General features: G+C 36.5%; 2 protein-coding genes across 4 annotated transcripts in view; one reads left to right on the plus strand and one right to left on the minus strand.

The window, feature by feature from the left end:
- OSTN (osteocrin) overlaps nucleotides 1-22,680 on the minus strand; it is a 36,255-nt gene that overhangs the window by 4,635 nt on the left and 8,940 nt on the right. The window contains exons 2-4 of the mRNA XM_019958127.2: nucleotides 15,821-15,919; nucleotides 13,119-13,333; nucleotides 85-181 (exon numbers count right to left, since the gene is read on the minus strand). Coding sequence (XP_019813686.2) covers nucleotides 97-181; nucleotides 13,119-13,333; nucleotides 15,821-15,919 — 399 coding nt within the window. The 3' untranslated portion in view covers nucleotides 85-96. The remainder of the gene's footprint in view (nucleotides 1-84; nucleotides 182-13,118; nucleotides 13,334-15,820; nucleotides 15,920-22,680) is intronic.
- The window catches only part of LOC109562705 (histone H2B 1/2-like), a 59,573-nt gene continuing 44,945 nt past the window's right edge, over nucleotides 8,053-22,680 (plus strand). For 2 of the 3 annotated variants that reach the window (XR_011566732.1, XR_011566731.1), the window contains exons 1-2: nucleotides 8,053-8,203; nucleotides 13,144-13,349. Coding sequence is in view for 1 of the 3 variants with exons in the window: in XM_070790051.1 (XP_070646152.1) it covers nucleotides 18,558-18,612 (55 nt within the window). In the remaining 2 variants the exon portion in view is untranslated. Of the gene's footprint in view, nucleotides 8,204-13,143; nucleotides 13,350-18,436; nucleotides 18,613-22,680 lie in introns of those variants that run through there. The other variant, XM_070790051.1, reaches the window with a different exon arrangement.

Raw genomic sequence — 22,680 nt, forward strand, 5'->3', positions numbered from 1 at the left:
TATAAACCAAGATGGATCAATTAGCCCACTTTGAAATATTAATCAAAGCTTGCAGGTATTGTTATTTCTTCAAATTTTACTCACGATTGGAATCCATTAGCCTCTGGAATTTGAAAGCCGGTTTCTTCCAATCCGATCCATAGGGATACCAAATCGCCTTTTTGGATGATCTACTACTTTCCTGAAATAAACCAAAAATAACATATTTAAGCTAATGTCCAATTAGTTTTGCTCTTTTATTTCCCGCAGACTTGGGGGCTTTCTTCTGGAGTAGGAATGACTAGTAGTTCTTATTCATCAGCACCCAGTATGTGTTAGACACTATCTCTTATCTTTTGGACATCTGTTGAAGTAGGTATGCCCACTTCCATTTTACATCTGAGGACACGGATGCTTAGAGAAATTAAACGACTTATTCAAAATCAAATAGCCAGATGAAAAATAAGATCTTACCAGCATACCAATCTGATAAGTGCTTAGTTTGGGTAAGTCCCTTTCCCCTCTTCAGATTTTGGTGTGTTCCTCTGTCACTTGAGGGAGGTTGCACCAGGTCAGTCGTTTTCCCTAACCTCTTCCTTACAATGGTTTTCCTGGGGAAGGATGCTGGTGGAAGAGGGACAGATGCTGAAGCCAAGACTGGATATGGAGTAAGTGTGCCCCTCAGGTCTTCACTCAGATTTTACGTAGAGAAGCTTTGTGTGTGATAGTCTATATTTGTTATATATGTTCAAATATTGTTTTTGGGGAAAAAAACTTCGTTATTAAAATAAAGTCAAAAATTTTACAAGAGGCCTTACAATTTGTGTGTTTTATGAATTATCTCTTTAAAAAGACACATTTTAATTTGATTTGTTATTGCCATTACTTAGTTCTATCAAGTCAAAATGCTAACAGGAAAGGTCCCAGAGCTGTGAATGCATAACTTTCACTGGCCTTGGATTTTAAAGACGTTTTTATCTTCTTAAGAAAGATAGAAATAGGGAGAAACTAAGAAAGCCATGTAAGTAAGTGACTTGTCTCACAGCTAAGGGGAATTGACTTAACAGATTTGTTGGACTTTTTATTGACATAATATGCATACAGAAAATAGGATATTTTGTAAGTGAACAATATGAGATATATACAGATTATAAACATAATTACTACCCAGATCAAGAAATAGAACATTACCAGAAATCAAATATTTTTGAATAGGAAAGAGTCTTAAAGTTAATTCTTACACCAAACATAAGAATATCAACTCCAACTTTTGATCAGCGATGACACAGCTTATCACTTGAAAATCTCAATGAAGAAGATCTAATTGCCTCTCAAGACAACTTCGTCAATATTCAACAGCTTAAAGAGTTTCAAGATTTGTTTCAGAGCATTTTCAACAGTTTTGTTTTTTTTTTGGTTCTTTCTAATTACTTGCATTATATTGTCAGTATTAGACTACATAATTTAAACACTAAAACTACATCATCTATAAAGGCTTCCCAGGTGGAAAAGCGGTAGAGAATTCAAATGCCAGTATAAGAGATGCAAGAGATGTGGGTTCAGTCCCTGGGTTGGGAAGATCCCCTGGAGGAGGAAATGCCAACCCACTCAGGTATTCTTGCCTGGAAAATTCCATGGACAGAGGAGCCTTGCAGGCTACAGTCGATGGCGTCTCAAAGAGTCGGACACAACTGAGCGACTGAGTAAGACGATATACTGCCCTTCTGACCTAAACAGTTGTAAGATAATACATAAATTTGTGGGTTTTTAAACCCAGATGTTTGTGTTAATTCATTACCACAGCAATAAAAAACTGAACATGTTTGTTTGTATGATTTAGGGTTGATGTCTGAGTGTATTACAGCTAATGCCTAAAAACATGAAGCAAATGTGATTTTTATTCCTTGAGTCCTCAAATTCCTTCATGAACAACTCCCATTATAACTCCAGGGAAGAGATGAGGTAGAAGCCATCCTGGGATAGAGAAGAATGCTCTGGGGAAGTCCCAGACGATAGAAGAGGAAGTGAGAAACCAGCACTTCCAGGTGTTTAAAGGACTGATGAGAAGAGAAAGGAAATGGCAGCTGGGGAAAGAATAGTGGCCCACATGTGAGCTGACCTCTGAAAGCTTCTGTGGAGTGGATACTGTCACCAGAAATAATCCTTTTACTTTTCTAGAGAAGTGTGATGGTTTCAGGGCTTCCTAGGTGGCTCAGTGGTAAAGAATCTGCCTGCCAACGCAGAAGATGCAAGAGGGGTGGGTTCGATCCCTGGGTGGGGAAGATCCCCTGGAGTTGGAAATGGCAACCGACTCCAGTATTCTTGCCTGGAGAATTCCATGGACAGAGGAGCCTGGCGAGCTGAAGTCCATGGGGCCGCAGAGTCAGACACGAGTGATCACTGCACAGCACAATGCAATAGCATGATGGTTTGGTTTCATGCATTATTATAAATTAGAACAGAACATGTATGGGTCCATATTACCGATATATACTTTCAAAAGTGAAAGTAAAAAAATGAAAATAACATGTTTTTCTTTCTGTATTACAGTTAATCTACTTTTCCTGCTCAGGTAGATGGGAGGGCGCTACAGGCTTTCCTGGTGGCTCAGACAGTAAAGAGTCTGCCTGCAATGCAGGAGATCCAGGTTTGATCCCTAGGTCAGGAAGATTCCATGGAGAAGGAAATGGCTACCCACTCCAGTATTCTTGCCTGGAAAATCGCACCAAAGGAGGACCCTGGCGAACTACACCCCATAGGGTCACAGAGACACTACTGAGCAACTAAAACACACAATGGTGTGATAAAAAGAAAATAAACTCTTTCTCCTTCCATCTTCCCTCAGTCCCTGTTCTTTCCTTCCCTTCTTTCCCCCAGATTTGATCCAAAAAGTATTAGAAATCAGGAGATATTGGCTTGTATTCTATTTATTTCTTCTACTTACCAAAAATGAGAATAGCTAAGTCAAATAATTTCTATATACTTTTCTATCAATTCAGAAGCAAAATGGCAATCTAACATTTATCTTAACATTTTTGCTGATATGAAATATATATAACAATACTACACTCTTTAGCACATACACTGACATGAATGAAGAGTGTGTGAAACTTAAATGCTAACACAGAAAAATATTCTTAGGACCAAAAGGGAAAGCCATACTTTCTAACTATCTAGTCCCTCTTGTGACAAAATAATGGAATGACACGGCTTATATATTTATTGAAAACAGTCCATCTTTTCCATTCTAAAATATTCTGAAAGTAGTTTAAGGATACAGAATATAGAGCAAAGTAATATAATGAGGATGGATTACTTTAAATATAACTTTAAACTTCACACTAAAATATAGACAGAGTCATTTATATTCTTTGATAATTCAATTTCTAAAGATGTTCACCATTCTAAAACAACTGTTGGAAAGCTTGTGTTTATACTTTTTGTTTAGAATCACACATATCAAAGATTCTATAAATTTATCTATGTTCAGTGTAAAAAAATAAAACAAACATCCTTATTGATAGCACCAAACTAAGAAATAAAATATTACCATTACTTAGAAGTCCTCAGTGTTCTTCCTCCCAAATTGATTCCCCGCCATAACTTGGTCACAGAGGTAATCTGAAGGATGAATTTTTATCTAATAGTTCCCTTGATTTTCTTTATAATCTATATGTATTCTTTAAAACTCTCTTGGTTAGTTCAGACGGTTCTAGAATTTTATTTGAAAGAAATGATGTGTGAATTCTTCTTGACTTCTTTCAAAAAATGTTTCATGTTTTCAGATTTGTCCATGTTGACTTGTGTAGATATAGTTCTTTTATGTTCACTGTTGTATAGTATTTCATTGTATGGATAATAAATATGCACAACTTATTAACACATTTTACTGATAGTAATTTGAGGTATTTCCTTTTTTTGTTATTATTGTTATGTACTGTTCAGCTAATTTTTTTCATTTACATGCCTTTAATGTACATTTGAGGATTTCTCCATAGTAAATTCTTAGAATTGCTAGCTATTCTTATACTTAATTTTGTTATATAATGCCATACTGTTTTTCAAAATGGTACCTATTTACACACCAGAGAGCAGTGTATGACAATTTCTATTGTTTCAAATCTGTGCCAGCCTTTGCATTGTGGACTTTTAATTTTGCCAGTAAATTTATATCTGTAATTATTGATGGAGTTATACTGTAATTTTCTTTTCTTACTCTTTTTACTTACTTTACTCTTACTCTTTTACACACATGGTTTTGGTGTCCAAATAATGCTAATCTCGTGAAATGAATTGAGAACTATACCTTCTTTCTTAGGTATTATTTTGTTATTTATTTAATTGTTTTATGCTCTGAGACTATGTTCTGTATGAAAATCAAGACTTTAAAGATGTTAAGGCTTATTTTGTGAACAGATACTTATTTAACAGTTGTTTCATGTGAACTTAATCAATTTTTCTCACCAATTGTAGGATACACAAGAACTTTTATTGATTCTGCTTAAAGTTTTGAGTTTCAAAGAAAGAAACTTAGGAATTAAGTTTAGTGGAGAGAGTGTTCTCACAAAACAATGATTTGCTGCTACATCTTAAAAGGACAATAAAATATCTGGACTCTTTCAAGAAGGGCATATAGCTCCACCAACATTGAGTAACATCAAAAAGGGAAAATACAGTAATGGCTAACAGAGGATGCTCATTTAAATAGTTCAGTAATTGGACTTCCCTGCAGATTCTGAGGTTCCACTTAGCTCCCTGGTGGGAGAACTAAGACCCTGCATGCTGTGTGGTGTGGCCAAATAAACAGTTCAATAATTTAAATTAATAAAACACAGAAGTAAATATGTATAAAGTTTAGGTGCATATAGTAGCCATGCTCCAAGATAAACTCCCATAATTCTACTATAATGCAGTCTCCTTCCACATTGAACAAGACGGACCTCTGTCATCAGTAGCATATTGTGGAAATGATTTCTAGAGCTAAGTAATGAAAAATGCTGCAGCTTCTGCCTTGCTTTGTTGGATCTCTAGGGGAAATCACTTGCCACTTTCTAAGGCCATCCTACGCTCCTTCAGAGAGGTTTACATGACAAGGACCTAAGGCTTCCTGCCAAGAGCTAGCAAGGGCCTGAGACTTCCTGCCATTAGCCTTGTGAGTGGGCCATTTTGGAAATGGAGCTCCCCAGTCCCCATGCAGCCTTCAGTTTATTGCAATCCTGGTCAGCTTCTTCATTGTAACCTTGGGACAGACCCTAAGCCAGAATCACTCAGGCAAACTTTTCCTAGATTTGTGATGCACAAAAACTGAGTGAGAACATAAATGTGTATTATTGTCTTGCTGCTGCTGCTCAGTCACTGAGTCATATCCAACTCTTTTTAACCCCATGGACTGTAGCCACCAGGCTCCTCTGTCCATGGGATTCCCTAGGCAAGAATACTGGAGTGGGTTGCCATTTCCTTATTGTCTTAAGCTGCTGTATTTGAGTAACTTGCTTGCATAGCAATAGACACCTAATACAGTAAGACTCAAAGGGCTGTGGGATTCCACAAGAGAAGAGATCATAGCCAAATTTGAGGGTTCCAGGAGGAACTTATGGAACATATGAAAACAATAAAACAAACGGTGACCCCCGAGTCCTGCAATCTTGTTTATCACAATTTAAAATTATAGAATTAATAAATGACATAGGAAGTTAGATATAAATATAAGAGCTTAGAAAAACTAATATATGAGACAGACTAGTATGAAGGAGACTCAGCAAGGGCCTGTAAAAAATGAGAATGAATGAAAGGTTAACTTTTAAATGGATTTTTAAATTTAAAAGAGACAACTGGGTTTTCAAATTCAAATTCCAGAATGTTCTGATGAAAGACCACACAAATCTGAGTGATGATGTAATTTTTAGGGACCAATACATAATGCCCCCTTTTTTTTTTCTGAATCCATCTTTAGACACAAAGTAGAAATGATATGAATGATCAATGCATAGAAATCAAAACATCATTTTGTTTAAGCTGAATGTAGAATAAAACTTCAATTTGCATTTAAATGACTTTCCTACATTTCCTCTGAGGATTAGACTGATTTACACAATTAGTCCTAATTATCAAGTAAAAACAAGAAGAAGAGGATGAGCTGAACATGCTCAACTCTTCCTCCCAAATTAACCTATCTGGTGCATGATTACTTCTCCTTTGGGAAAGAATGAATAAAGGATTAATGCTTGGGGTCAGTATTTTTCTAACTGGAGTTCTTCTACTTGGAAACATGAGGCTGGAAAATATGACTTAATAAATGGGATATGTTTGGAATGATGAAAGAAACTGCTACTTCATTAGCACACAGTTGACTTACGACTTTTGGAGTTCTACCTCAAAAGTGGTAATTCAATCTTGAGTAGATTCTATTAAATTTTTGATGATGGTGCTGACTAGGCATAATGTCAGCTTCTGAAATATTATTCCCCAAACGGACCATATTAACAGGCATTCAGAAATAAACCAAGAGCTCTGGAATTAAATAGCGAGATTTAAAGGGTTCCAAATCAGACATGCCTGATTTGGAAGCTACTGTAGATCTGTAGGACTAGGCGGAAAGGATTTTCATTTACTTGGCTCATGAGCCTCTTTTAGGGACTAATGACACTTGGAATTTCTATCCAGCAAATGAATTTACACAAAAATGTCTTCTATAATTTTCTTTTGTGGGGAGTGGATAATGTACATTTCAAAACCCATATATGGAATTAAGCATTATCCCTTTTGGGGGAAAGTTTTAAACCTTCATGCATGAGTTAGGTTAGAAGTAAAAGGTAAAGGAACTGTTTCTTTTCATGGACCTGAGTTGGGGTGTAAGAGGCAAGCAATAAAGAACAATTATTGGGGGAAATGGCCCAAGATCAATGTTCAAGGGCATTTCCTATAGAACAGACAGACTTTTGAATATAAAGAAGGAAACATGAAAATAGGGCATCACATTCTGAGTTCTTTCTCTGTGTTCTTCACCATGGAATGGAGCCCATTTTGAACTATCTGCTTTAGACATTAACAATTAAAAGCTGGAAAGAAGTAAAAACTCATGGAGTAACTGGATTGGCCTTAGTCTGTGGCATTGTTTTACAATGAATTAAAAAGGTGAAATCTTAGGATTTTTCACCTTTAATCTTTGGTCAAGAAGAGCAATTGTGTCTGAAAAATTGAAGTTGGAATTGCTCTTCTCAATTTAATTTAAACTTTATGTCTGGCTTAGGATAGAATCATATGTATCATTGGTACAGTTTTTCCAAAATGATTTATTTAATGTAGTCATTCTAAGTGAATCTCACTTTTTCTGGCCTTGGACAAGTGCCTTATTCACACATAATTTAATTTCTTTATCATAAGCAGTTTGTTTCTCTAGAAAGTCATTGGACTTGAGGTTCAAGAACCTGGCGTTCTAGCTAGATTATAGCCAGGAAGTCACTTTATATCTGTGAAAATATACCAATAAATAGGGGATAATATTTTCTTAGGGTGTTAGGAATTTTAAAAACCCAGTGTATTGGAACGTTAAAATGGGATTCTTTCTGTCACAGTTTTGGCTGTGGCCCAGAAAAACTGAGGGGGATAAAAGGATGGTATTTCCTCTTGCATTCCAAAGTAGGGTGCTAGAGTTATGCAGTATTTGTAAAGAAGGTGGCTATAAACTATTTTTCCAAAAAAAAAAAAAAGATTGATACTGAAGAGGTAAATAAGAATTTCTCTGGAGCAAGTTACTGGAGAACAGGGACATTTCCCTCTTTTTTCATATGGAGAAAGGGCTTCAAGAAAACCTTGTTTCTCAGTCAGTCTCTATGCTTTGGCAGAGGAGCCTGGGGGCTGCAGTTCATGGGTACGCAAAACAGTTGGACATGCCCGAGCAACTAAACAACAACAAATACCCTTTAAAGCAGGGTAGACCTCATAGAACAGACTGAAATCTAAAGGGCAGGAAGCTGTGAGAATTGGCTCAATTCCAGAGTGAAGAGATGGTTACATAAGCAACAGCTTTACTTTCAGTGACCAGAGTCAAGGATGTGGGTTTTCTGTGGAACAGATGTAGAGCAAGCATGTGGGTAGAGTTGGCCTAGGTTAATTATAAAAGGAAACTTCCCCTGCTTTTGGCCAGGGGTTATGGGTGATGTGGCCTCAGCAGGACGCTGGTGATGGTGCTGTCAAATGAAGAAACCAAGCGAATAGGATGAAGGTGAGGAGCAAAACTGATCTGCTGAAAGAGAAGCATTGCTGGAGGCAAGGGTATTTATTGTCAGTGTTCACGGTGGTTATGCAGTGACCCCAGAAAAACAGCCCATGGTGAGGAGTCACTTTGAGCATTCACTGAGGGCAGAGAACATAAATGTCAAGTCATGATAGTATCAATAAAGTAAGACTTTGCTTCTACAGCCCAGAGTGGTAGGGGAAGGGGTGAGGGCAGACTGACACAAACTCTTTCCCACTGCAGCTTTCCAGCCTGAAAAGGAGAAACATTTTAATACTTATAGTTTGGTCTAAGACTGTTGCTGAAGCTGCAATACTTTGTCCACCTGATGTGAAGAGTCGACTCATTGGAAAAGACTCTGATACTGGGAAAGACTGAGAGCAAAAGGAGAAGGGGGTGACAGAAGATAAGATGGTTGGATGGCATCACCGACTTGAGCAAACTCAGGGAGATAGTGAAGGACAGGGAAGCCTGGCATGCTGCTGTTCATGGGGTCGCAAAGAGTCAGACAGGACTTAGTGACTGAACAACAGCTAAGACATATGAATAGTTATTTTAATTACTGAAATAAGATTCTTTTTCTAATATAAGTGATCAGAAAATTTTTTGTTATTTCAATGTGACCCACAGAGTCATAGCACCTTCTTTTATTTTTACCCAAAAGATAGAAAATAACAACTCCTATTGAATGTGTTTGAATTCATGTGGGTGAGGAATAAAGTTGCTTTTCTATTTATGTTCTATAAAGTCCTTCTCTTTCAATTAAGTGATTATAGAAACAATGTTAAAAGCAAAGTGTTTATTGACCTGAATCTATAGAATGTATGTAACTGTGCTGGGTAACTTTCATCTGTTCTTCAGATACACTCTCTGCCTTTTCAGTCTAGGAAATTAACCTTTCTGGATCCCACAAACGTTCCTGTACTCCCTGGCTTTGGTCTGGGGCAGGCAATGGGCAACCTTGGCAGAAGAGACTGGAAGGAGAGAGGAAGTGAAATCAGGATACTTTTCCACTTGCTCCCTCCTTGCAAGCTCACTTCCTCTTAACTGGAGGTCATAGCTTCTCCCAGGGAATCTGACTCTTCAAAGACCAGGTTCCTGGGCTATTGTGCCATACGGTATGATGTGCCTCTCCCAGAATTTCGTAGTGTGCCTTCTCAAATTTTCCTGTTTCAAATGTCCTGCCTGTTTCCTCTGGAAACGCTGACTGACACCATGATATTACTTCCTTTCCTGACCTCAAAATATTAATGGGAGAATTAGAACAATACAGTTGTGAAAATATTTACCCTAATTAAATTCAAATATAAAGTATTATTATTGTTAATATTTTACAAGGCATTTTCAGTTTTGTGTGAAAAAGAGAGAGAAACCACTTTTTAGAAAAATTCCAATATCTTCTAATATTAAAGGTCATTCAAATAGTAGCTATTATTTTCCTAGGGAAGTTGTGGAAGCTACTTCCTCTTATTTTTCATAAACTGAATGGCCTCTTCAGGCTTTAAACAAGTGAACTGAATGGAGAAAATAGTTTGGATTTCAAAGCATAGTTGAGATAACCCTGCTCTGAGAATTAAAGTAACTTGCACATTCAATTGAAAATGAAGCTAATATCATAATCAGGTGGAATAAATATTGAATATAATATAAAATAGGAAACAACAGATGATTCTTTGCTTCATTTTATTATGATCTGACGTAGACTTTGTCCTGTTTTCTATGCTTGTTTTCTTTTTTATTTTTCTCTAGGTGTTCATTCATTCTTCCATTTCCATCTCTTATGGACCTTTCCAAAAGCAGATTTAAAATTTTTTCTTTTCTGAATATTTTATAGTAACTGAAAATAAAATAATGCATTTCATATGCTTGAGACAGAGCTTTAAAATCTGGGGTCATGTACCAATTTGTTACAACATTGCTTCTGTTTTATGTTTACTATTTTTTTGGCTGCAAGGCAGGTGGAGTCTTATCTCCCTGACCAGGGATAGAACCGGCACACTCTGCATTACAAAGCATATTATTAACTATTGGACTGCTAGGGAAGTCCCAGATTCCCTGTATTGTTTCTGGTCATTTCTCTGTCTTCTCATATTTCCTGAAAATTGGCAGGTGGAACTTGAGGCAAGAATTTTCTTTTGCAATTCTGTTATATAAGTAGTACTGAGTTAGTCCAACATAGGGCGTATCATGACTTGCTCTTTTTTCTCTTGTGATGCTAGCAGAAAATTGACAGTCATTGTCTAGAGCCATCATTTCATTAGGGTTTGCAAGATGGAGACATTCTAATACTTTTGTTCTTCCTTCACTTATTAGCTGGAATAATTATATAAAGGAGAATTTCGACCTCATCTACTATGTGTATTGTTTCTTCATTGCTTTAGCTGTACAAATTTTATAAAGAGAAAATTCCACCTTTTCTTCTTTGTGTTTGCAAGCAACTATTTGTTGTAATATCCTTTTATGCTCAGTTAATAGCCATGAAGCAATCAAAAACTTACTCTACATTTTATATGCTTTCACTACTGTCCCTAAATTACTTGATATTTTGCTATATCTATATTGTCAGACTGCATAACTATAATACGTGGCACTCTTTTGTTTTGCAACCATCATTACACTCTAATTCTAAAGTTATGCTTGCACCAGTTCTTATGAGCATAACTCTAGAGTCATTTTGACTGAACAAATTCATCTAGTAACTTCCTCAGGAAGTACTACTCATGTGAACAATATTCCCTAATCTTTTAAACAGTTGTAATAGTTTATTTTTAGCCTTCAAATGTGAAATGCTGTTTAAATGAATATTAAATGTTCACCAATTTCCCCTTATTGCCTATAAATTGAGCTATATTAGGTAGATTATATCTCCTGATATCTTAAAGAAATTGTTATGATGAAACCTCTATGTAGATTATATATATTTATATTTATGCAATATTATAAATTCATATACAAGTTTTACATAAACATTTACATGTTGATTTTCAAATTATTTTGTAGACTGCTGCAAGATCCAGGAATCAGAGAAATTCTGTTTATTAGAAGGCACAGTCTTTTCTCCACTTATCCTTTGTTCTTCCATATTCTTCTTTATAAATTGCTTTTAAATGTATCTCTTCTTGCTTTGTGTTATAATTGGTTAAAAATACTTCTGCTTTTAATTGGCATGTGATTTATTTGAGGGACAGAGATTATATTTTTCTACTTTTTTCCACCATAGTCCAACACAGTGCCTAGAACATAAGTGAAACTAACTTGTATTTGTTAAATTAAAATAGGATCTGAATTTCAAAATACAGGTGTGAAATTTTTGTCAAGTATATGTAGGATAAATCTAGTCCCAGAGTGATTTTATTTCCTAGTGTTGCTTTGAGAATCTTTCAGAACAGAAGCCTAGCAATTGCATCCTGTATGTTGAAAATCAAAGTGAAAGCAAAATCATTCACCAGGAACAAATGTGACAAGTCCTAGAATTCCAAGTGACCAAGAAAACTGGACTAAAGGATATGTAGATGAGTGCAGGAAGAAATGAGGTGTCAGTAAATGAAATTCTGCACAGGATTTCCTAAGGAGTTTGCTTTTATCTTGTAAGCAATGGGAACTTTTCACGAAGTGTTAGATAATTCCTCTGGTAGTAAAAGATACAATTGGTGATCTAAAAAAGTGAGGATGGTGGTGGAAGAAGAGATGAGGGAAGACTGGAGAAAGAAAAGGTGAAAAGATCATTTAGGCCAGAATTAGGAAAGTCTTCATGTGAAAGGCTATCTTGGAGATATTTAACATATAAAACAAACAAGATTTAAAGAATTTAGTGATAAACGCAGTGTTTCAAGTGCAGAAAAGGAATCCTGTGAGCAAAAGGAATCCTGTGAGGAATCTTGTGATCCTAGTATATTCCCCAAATTCCAGACTATGGGAACTGGGTAGTCTCTTGGGCCACTGCTAATATGAAGTGTCTAGCACTTTCATGCATTGGAGAAGGAAATGGCAACCCCCTCCAGTATTCTTGCCTGGAGAATCCCAGGGACAGAGGGGCCTGGTGGGCTGCCGTCTATGGGGTCCCACGGAGTGGGGCACGACTGGAGTGACTTAGCAGCAGCAGCAGCAGCACAAGGAATAGATTTTGAAGAGGTATAAAATTAATTAAGTTTGGCATGACTGCTTTAAAGTACTGACAATTGCTCACTGATTAAAGAGAGATTTAATTACTTTAATTTTATTATAATAATTAACAGTTTGCAAAGTTCTCATTTGATTTTTATGGAAGTAAGTAATTATCCCCACTTTCCAGATAAATAAGCTGAGGATCACAGAGTGTAAGATCCTTATACAAATCACATGGCTAGAAATAATAAGAAATTTGACATAGACATATTTGTTTTGACTCTAGATCCTGAGAGATCTTCACTACCTTCTTGGTATAGGAGAGGAGACTTACTCATATCATTTGGAAAGCTTTGTAACAAGGGTAAAAATAAAAATGGAATTCTAGTTACCTCTATTAAAGAGAAAACTTAATTGACTGGAACATTTATCTCACAGTGTATACTTCTGCTCTTACCTCCCAAATGCTGTATGTCTTTAGTAATAATTACTTTATATCTACATGCAACAGAATCTTCTTCAGAAAATATTTTGACAAAAATATTAGTGCATATTGTGCATATTAGTGGCAAATTCAATTTTAAGTACTTTGATAATTCAAGAATGGCAGTCATTTTGCTTCCCAAACTTTATTTCCAAAATGATGCCTTTAAACTCAGAAATGAGCTAAGATACTTTCAAATCTGTTTACCTACAAGACTTTCATTGTACTTTTTTCTAGGTAGAATTCTCCCTGTTTCTCAACCCAGTGTGGAGAAATTAGAAAATGAAAATGTTCCTTCTCCAAGAATGCACTTACCTCTGTTTACCTTTATGACTTACAGAGCCAGCTGAGAGTCTGTCCAGGGGAGAACCAAACCCAGAGAAGCTTCTTTTCTTCTTTGTTTCAATCACGTCATTCTCCAGAGACACAAGTTCATCAAGAAGTAAGAGTTTTGCTGCCAGGTCAGTGGCCGACTTCGCTTCTCTGACTGTGGGTGATGACTGAACACCTAAGACTCCAGAATCAAAGGCCTATTGGGCAAGAAAGGTGAGTCCATTCATTAAGAGAAAGAGTATGCATACAATCATCTATCTATATTTGGATTTTACTATTTTTCAGCTGACATGTCTCAAAACTTGGTTTCTCACGGAGCTATGATCCAGAGAGAAAGACTTTTGAGGAGAAAAACACATAGGGTTGAAGCTTATCCAAAAGAAATGAAAATAACACACACACACACATATATACAAAGAAAAAAAGGATGAACTCCAGACCTGCCTCTAAAATTTAGTATATTAACTAATTATTTTTTCAGATTCTTTCCCAGTAACAACTGCATTCTTATTACTCTAACAGCGTTTTATCTATACTTCTTCCATCTCTACAATTATTACATTTTCCCCTGTATTATATTAACTAAAACATATGTATGTTGCATATTAAATTGTGAGTAACTTGAAGTCAAAGACTATGTCTAATCAGCTTTTTGTTTGTGCTATTCATTCCCTATTTCAGTATTTTTCTCATTATTATTGCACTAATTAGTACATTTCTGATGAATATTTATTGAATGAATTCCAAAAAAATATAAACCTCTTGCTGTTTTCTTTTCACTACTGATTCATTCATTCAAACCACTAAACATCCACTATGCAGGTCCTGTATTTGACCGAAGAGATACAAAAATAAGAAAAATCCAATCTGTGCTTTGAGGGAGCTTACCATCTCTACCAGTGTGATTTACTAACAAATAGCAATCAGTATCTACGGCGAGTCAGAGCTATCCCAAGAATTTTATTGTCCCATGTCAAATTTCTTTGTTTATTTACACATACTGCCACTTGGTAGTCCATCCAAGTCATAAAAGTGTGTAAGTGTCTGGTTTATGAAGTCTATCTTCCTTTCTCAGGCCCAATCACAACATTTAAAAAAAATGCTCCTATTAACAATCTGGAGTCATTCTGTAGTCCAGGGGATATAACTTCTTTCCTAAGAGTTTGAGAATATTCCCCTCTGAGAAGAAACATTAACTACAGCTGACTCTTGGTGTGAGCAGGACTTATCTTTTTTCACATCCTGTCTTTGTTTTTGAATTGTTTATCTCATTCTCTTTCTCTTCCGTTCATTTTTTTCTGCAATAAAATGAAAGAGTAGCACTTTCTAAACCTTTTCATCGTCGACTCAAACATTTTTCTTTTGGAATACTTGCAGTCTGCCTCAAAGCTCTTGATACTAATGGCCGCTGAACTTCTTTCCTAAACAAGTCAAATCTGCTCTAAATATGGCTAGTTCTTCTTGGAAAACTCCTCTTGCCCTGCTCTTTCTGATTCCTATCAGGAGTGATTGACATCAGATCCTCTTGGCAGCAGAGGATGAGGCGGTTAGATATAATCCCCAGCTCAATGGACAAGAATTTGAGCAAACTCTGAGAGATAGTGAAGGACAAGGGAGCCTCGTATGCTGTAGTTCATGGGGTCTCAAAGAATCGGACACGACTCAGCAACTGAACAACAGCAACAACCTCTTCACTCAGTGCACACTCTGAATCCTCATATAATTCATTTGTTCCCTCTCTCTGCCTCTTTTCTGTTCTGTCCTGAGTACTGCCATGAAGTAAATTATCTCCAAACACTACTTTCATCATATAAAAAAATTAAAAATCTGTATAACCCTTTGTTACTTACAGTGCAAACTCCAGAACTCCTTTTAAAAAATCTTAACTTCAATTACTTCCCTGCATAAGCTTGGAAGCATAGAAACTAAAGAGGGAATAATCATGAGAAAGAAATGATGAAGATCAAGAGAAAAATCACAGGGCAAAGTTAAGAGATCTTTTATTATCTCTGAGAGTCCTCCGAAAAATATGTGTTAATTCTTCCTACTGATATACATACAAAGTCAAGTTTTCTTTCGTTTTAAAGATATTCCTAATCCTCCAGAAAAAAGGCACAAACCTTTTATAAAACTTGCCCTTCAGTAAAATGCGTTTCAGATTCTCACTGCATGCTATGTAAGCAAGTACAAAGAATGCATATTTCTCTTAAGATCAAATGATCCAAGTTAACCTTTCTCTGTGTCAGGATGTCCTCACATTTCTTTTCCTTTGTAGTTTAGTATTGGCAGCAAGAAAATATTTATAGTGTGATAAAATTTTGGCCAAGTGACTCAAATCCTGACATGTAAACAACTTTAAAGTTCACGTAAAAGTACTTCATCTTTATATAATTCATTCAATTATGTATGTATATGGCTGAAATTATAATGAATTTTCTCCTAAAGTTTTTGGTTTATGGAATACCAATCTTTGTTGTGACTTACAGTTTTTTTTTTTTTCTTTTAAAGATTTATATACCAGGTTTTCTCTGAATCCATTGTGAGGACACAGCATAGGAAGAAATGTCTATTTACTTGATTTTTGTGTTATTGAAACTTCTCCGTATTTGTCAGCAGCACCTGCTACTGACCTTAGGAAAAATGATTTAAGTTCATTAAAAAACATGGCCCCTAGTTTCCATTACCTCTGTTGTGACACCCACTGAGAACACTTTTCCTGAGCTCCAGAGCATCAGTGTCATAGCCAGGATAAAATGTGCACTTGCTAATCTCCAGTCCAGCATCTAAGGGCCACACACAACAGGGTTAACATTCATTAGTTTGACATATAAAGATAGGAAACAAAAATGCCTGTAAAGCTTGTTATAGGCAGGTAATAAACTAAATTATTCAGCTTCTCTACATTGGAGTGCACCTTTGCAACACTTAAATTATACTTAATAGAGGCTGTCAATCTCCCAGAATGAATTCTATCAAGGCTTCATTTCCATGGAAACCTAGACTGGGGTCGTACAGCTATAATCATAATTTAACTAAAAAAACCCCGAGTCTGAGAAATCTAGTTTGTGGACCCTTATTCTTTGTAATCCACAGGTTACAACATCATGTATCTAAGGAGAAATGTGTTAAATTGACTAGGTATGATAAACCAACCCCTGCTGGGGTTTGCAGTGAACAAGACAGAATGTGCTGCGTCTGAAAGTAATTTTATATGAAATTTCAAAAACACCACTGTTCCAATAGTAGAATATCTTTATGTCCTGTGATTTAAAAGGATTTTTTTGAGCAAGATTCAAAAGGTGAACTTCATAGAAAAAATTAACAAATTACACTATATCAAAATTGAAATTTTCCATATGATAAGGTACAGTAAACAAATTGCAATAAATAACAAATTACAAATGAAATGTATTTTGAACAGATATAAAAAAGCAAGATTAGCATTTTAAACATTTAAGTAACTGATAAATAAAATTTAAAAAACAGACACAATTAAATAAAAATGGGCCAAAGTTTATAAGAAAACATGTATTTGAAAGTTCATAGCCTCATTGTTTATAGCAGTGAAAAAATGAATCAACCCAAGTACCTTACTCAGAAGGAAATGGATTTGTCAGTTGAGTTACATTCATACTGTGGACTTAAAGCAAACGATTTAAATATATGTGTTATCTATAGTTCAAACAAACGATGTAAATGTTATGTGTAATTGTATGCATGGACTTAAAACAGAGCAGATTTGAGGGGAGATTAGAAATTCTAGAACAGTATATATGCCATGCTACCATTTACCTAAATTGGAAATACATAAAGCAATTTCCTGTATTTTGAAATCTATACCTATAATTAAAATAGAGACCAACGGAAGTTGATTCATGACTGATTGCTTCTGGGGAAAGTGGGGGAGAATATAAGATTATGAAGAAAACATAAGGGACTCAGGTTTTACCTGTATATACACAGGAAAGCAAATAAGTCAAAAGGTTGCATTTATTAATTCTGTGTAGTAAGCACAAACGTGTGTCATTGATACTTTTATGAATTTTTACATTAATAAAGCACTATAAATCCAATTAAAGCTTATTTACAATATAGATTAGACCTTCTGGCTGCCAGTCTGACAGCTGGTTAAAATGGGAGGCCTTGTCCTGCTGGGAAAAGATCCCTGGCTTTGGGCTACCAATAAAAGCGACTCGACTTCTCCACTTAACGCATGACACTGGGAAGTCCCCCAGTTCATCATTAATAACAATTCTCAGCAAACTTCTGTTTCCTTAAAAAAGAAAAAAAATCATTTGGAAACCTGCAGGGAGCAAAAAGAAGAATTATTCAATCTGAATACTTGGATTTGAGACTCATATTTGCTTTAGTAATAGTATGGCCTTGCGTGTGTGTTACTTAATCTGTTGAAATTTATTTTCCATACTGGTGAAATGAGGAGTAATGCTGACTTCAAAAGAACTTTGAGAGGTTGGATTAATTCATGTATAAACTCTCCACCGCATATATTGTTCAGTTGCTCAATTGTGTCAGACTCTGTGACCCATGGACTGCAGCACGCCAGGCCTCCCTGTCCACCACCAACTCCCAGAGCTTGAACAGACTCATGTCCATTGAGTCAATGATGCCATACAATCATCTCATCCTCTGTTGTCTCCTTCTCCTCCTGCCTTCAATCTTTCCCAGCATCAGGGTCTTTTCCAATCAGTCGACTCTTCACAGCAGGTAGCCAAAGTATTGACGTTTCAGCTTCAGCATCAGTCCTTCCAATGAATATTCAGGGCTGATTTCCTTTAGGATGGACTAGTCTGATGTCCTTGCAGTCCAGGGGACTCTCAAAGGTCTTCTCCAACAGCACAGTTCAAAAGTATCAGTTCTTCGGCTCTCAGCTTTCTTCACAATCCAACTCTCACATCCATACATGACTACTGGAAAAACCATAACTTTGGCTAGGTGGACCTTTGTTGGCAGAGTAATGTCTCTGCTTTTTAATATGCTGTCTAGGTTGCTCATAGCTTTTCTTCCAAGGAGCAAGCATCTTTTAATTTCATGGGTGCAGTCACCATCTGCTGTGATTTTGAAGCCCAGGAAAAGAAAGTATGTCACTGTTTTCATTGTATTCACATCTATTTGCCGTAAATTGATGAGAAAGGATGCCATGATCTTCATTTTTTGAATGTTACTCTCCTCTTTCACTTTCATCAAGAGGTTCTTTAGTTCTGCTTCACTTTCTGCCATAAGTGTGGTGTCATCTGCAGATCTGAGAATATTGATATTTCTCCTGGCAATTTTGTTTCCAGATTGAACTTCATCCAGCCCAGAATTTCTTATGATGTAATCTGCATAGAAGTTAAATAAGCAGGGTGACAATATACACTCTTGACGTACTCCTTTCTCAATTTGGAACCAGACTGCTGTTTCATGTCCAGTTCTAACTGTTGCTTCTTGTCCTGCATACAGATTTCTCAGGAGGAAGGTAAGGTGGTTTGGTATTCCCATATCTTGAAGAATTTTCCACAGTTTGTTGTGATCCACACAATCAAAGGCTTTGGCTCAGTCAGTGAAGCAGAAGTAGATGTTTTATCTGGAACTCTCTTGCTTTATCTATGATCCAAGAGATGTTGGCAATTTGATCTCTGGTTCTTCTGCCTTTTCTAAATCCAACTTGAACATCTGGAAGTTCATGGTTCACATACTGTTGAAGCCTGGCTTGGAGAATTTGAGCACTACTTTGCCAGCATGTGAGATGAGTGCAATTGTGGGGTAGTTTGAACGTTCTTTGTCATTGCCTTTCTTTGGGATTGGAATGAAAACTGACCTTTTCCAGTCCTGTGGCCACTGCTGAGTTTTCCAAATTTGCTGGCATATTGAATGCAGTACTTTCACAGCATCATCTTTCAGGATTTGAAATAGCTCAATTGGAATTCCATCACCTCCACTAGCTTTGTTTGTAGTGATGTTTCCTAAGGCCCATTTGACTTTGCATTCCAAGATGTCTGGCTCTAGGTGAGTGATCACACCATTAAGATATTTTTTGTATAGTTCTTCCGTGTATTCTTGCCACCTCCTCTAATATCTTTTACTTTTATTAGGTCCATACTGTTTCTGTCCTTTATTGTGCCCATCTTTGCATGATATATTCCCTTGGTAGCTCTTATTTTCTTGAAGAAATCTCTAGTCTTTCCCATTCTATTGTTTTCTCCTCTATTTTTTCACATTGATCTCTGAGGAAGGCTTTCTTATCTCTTCTTGCTATTCTTTGGAACTCTGCATTCAGATGGGTGTATCTTTCCTTTTCTCCTTTGCCCCATAGCTTCTCTTCTAAATAGAGCTGATCATGATTATTTCTCTAAATTAGGACAGAAGAAAACTAACAGGAAGAAATGTAAAAGTTATCTGGTAAAAAATACCAACCAAAAACTGCATTACTTATTCTTTTAGAAAATCAGGCATTGAATCTTATTTTTCCTTCTGATTTTGCTGATGTGTTTGACTTTCCTCGGCAAAAGGTAAGATATATTAAAAATATAACATTTTTTTACAATGATCTCATATTTCTGGCATATCTTTAAAAAAGTAACTCTTCTATTCACTCAAAGATAAGCTTATAATTGTGATGTTTTCTTTCCACTCTTTTTTTAAACAGTCTCAAAATTTTTCAATTTTATAAGCTTTCCTGTGTGGACTTTCTTCATCTATTTTTATGCACATTTTACTAACCAGGTTTCTCTTCATCTCTGCAATCTTATAAATGGCACAGGATGATGGGTGTTTATAATATTGATGATTATGTCTGAGGCATATATTTTTGTTCTTGGGTGTATATAGGAAAAAAGTCATAATGTGTCATCTTATAGATAACCACATCCTGATTATTTGGATAGGGAGAAATAAAAATAAATGCTGAGTTTAAATACACACATTTAACGGTTTAAAGCCATGCTTGTAGCCAGTTAACCAAAAGGCCAAGTTCCTAAATATGGCATTTGGTACACTAATGAAAACAAACACCCTGGCACCTGCCACACAAAAGACATTTGATTAACTTGTTGAAACTTGATTGCTACAAAATTAGAAACAGGAAATTATAGGGAGGGAAGGAAAAGACCAGGTTGAGCTCCATTTCCCTATTTTGTTGATAGTGGATAAATTTAGTCCATGACTAAAAATCTACTCAGCACCATGTACACTGCGAATTCCAGAAAGAACATTCAGAGGATGTTCATTGTGTGAATATATGACAGTGGAGGCACCTGGAGTTATTTTTTGTACAGCCATAATTTTCACTGAGAAATTTTTGAATAACAGTTCTCCAACGCGAGGAGTTTCCAAATAGACAGTGGGCATGAGCTCTACCTTATAAGATTAGGCGTGTACTTCATTTTCAGTCCATTGGTCTACCATGTCTACATATTGTCACTAATGATATTGCTATTGAATAAACAAACGTCTTACATTGTGTAACATCTTAACCTTTGCTTCAAAGATTTTTCATATGCAAGAACTCACTATACCCTGAAGGGATCATCCAATCTGTGGCTGGAGTTGTGGTGGGAGGAGGAAGACCTGATGGTTTGTCACTGAAGTTTGGGTTGCAGATAGACATTTATTATAGCCACAAGGCTTCCCTTGTGGCTCAGCTGGTAAAGAATCTGACTGCAATGTGGTAGACCTGGGTTGGATCCCTGGGTTGGGAAGATCCCCTGGAGAAGGGAAAGGCTGCCCTCTTCAGTATTCTGTCCTGGAGAATTCCACGGACTACAGTCCATGGGGCTGCAAAGAGTCGGACGTGACTGAGCAACTTTCACTTTCATATATATTTCTTTAAAACATTGACAGTGCACACTGACATGTTAAAAATTCTGATATAATTTATTTAAAATAAGATTAAATGAGAAGTCTGCTAAAACAAAAAAGATGTTTGCATTATTGACCATCAGTGCTGCAGTGAGTCATCGTTATTATGAAAAATAATCTCTAAAGTGGACTGGGCTAGGAAAAGATTGGCAACCATTCTTTGAGGGCTGGTATTGAAGAAAACCAAATCACTCAGGTTACTAAGGCAATTTCTCAACAAGGTCTGACTTAGATATAGTGGGTCTAACCATTAGAAATTCATGAGAGGACTAAATTTTTAGGTTTAGTCTAGATAATTCTTTGGATGTTTTATATTACTAATTTCTTAATTGGAAATATACAAAATAGACTCTACCCACATTACTTTCAACAGAAATTAAAGGCTTAATTAAAGATAAAGTACTTAAAAAAGTAATTAAACTTAAAAATCCTCTCCCACTGTGACATGGCAGGCATTTAAGTGAGATTTAACAGGACATGTTGTGGAAGGTCCCTAGTTCTATCACTGGGAAATGGCCTTGTGAGCCTGCACATAACACTCCTCAAACCTTCTTTCTCTGAAAACAGGCATGGTCTTCTAGGCAAGTGGTGGGTCACCTTGGTCCCACAGTAAAACTGAAAAGCAGAGTAAATTCGAAAGCATACCCTTTGCATGCTAAGTTGCTTCGGTTGTGTCCGACTCTGTGTGACCCTGTGGACTGTAGTCCGCCAGGATCCTCTGTCCATGAGATTCTCCAGGCATGAATAATGGACTGGGTTGCCATGCCCTTCTCCTGGGCATCTTCCCAACCCAGGGAGTCTCTTATGTCTCATGGTTGGGCAGGTGGGTTCTTAACCACTGTTGTAACCTGGGAAGCCCGATATTGTAGGCTACTTCTACAGTGTAGCGTTTATCCTTCTCCATGAAGTCATGCTCACCCGAGTCATTTTAGTAATGGAGGAAAGCTTCCAGTATAGCAGATAATAGAGTAACTACCTTTTTTCTTATTGTAAAGGTGCATCTAAGGGACAATGGTTAACACAAAGTCTGTATGATAGAGACCTGAGCTAGGGGTTCTGAGACTCAGGCCCTGCTCTTGCTTGGCTGTTATTTCACTATACGATTTTGGGCAAATGACCTCTAAAGTTGCTTCTAGCTTTTGTAAAGACTGTTGCTGAATCCGACTCTTTTCTGATGGAAGCACAGACACTGTATGTTGTTGGTGTAGGTTTGGCTGAGAAAACCTTTCTGCCCTCCCTCAAATCAGGTGGGTCTATGCATAAGACTGCATTTAGGTTTTCACATAAAAATACTTCTCATTAATTTAAAGTATTTCTAACTGAAAAGAGAGGGCCTTCAAGTCTTTGATTTTAAGATTTCATTTGCAGTGATTCGATTTTATAAGTGTATTTTAAGAAAGAAAAAAATGCTATCAATTAAGTTATGACATGCAATCAGGTGTAAGGGCATCCCTGTGTCTCAGTGGTAAAGAATCTGTCTGCCAATTCAGGAGACACAAATTTGATCCCTGTGTTGGGAAGATCCCCTGGAGAAGAAAATGGCAACCTGATCTAGTGTTCTTGCCTGGGAAATCATATGGACAGAAGAGCCTGACAGGCTACAGTTCATGGGGTCGCAAAAGAGTCAGACAAGACTGAGCGACTAAACAACAACAACAGCAATCAAGTGTAAGGTGTTCCAATTTTA

Source organism: Bos indicus, chromosome 1, assembly GCF_029378745.1.
Source record: "Bos indicus isolate NIAB-ARS_2022 breed Sahiwal x Tharparkar chromosome 1, NIAB-ARS_B.indTharparkar_mat_pri_1.0, whole genome shotgun sequence".
In the NCBI taxonomy this organism is placed as follows: Eukaryota; Metazoa; Chordata; class Mammalia; order Artiodactyla; family Bovidae; genus Bos; species Bos indicus.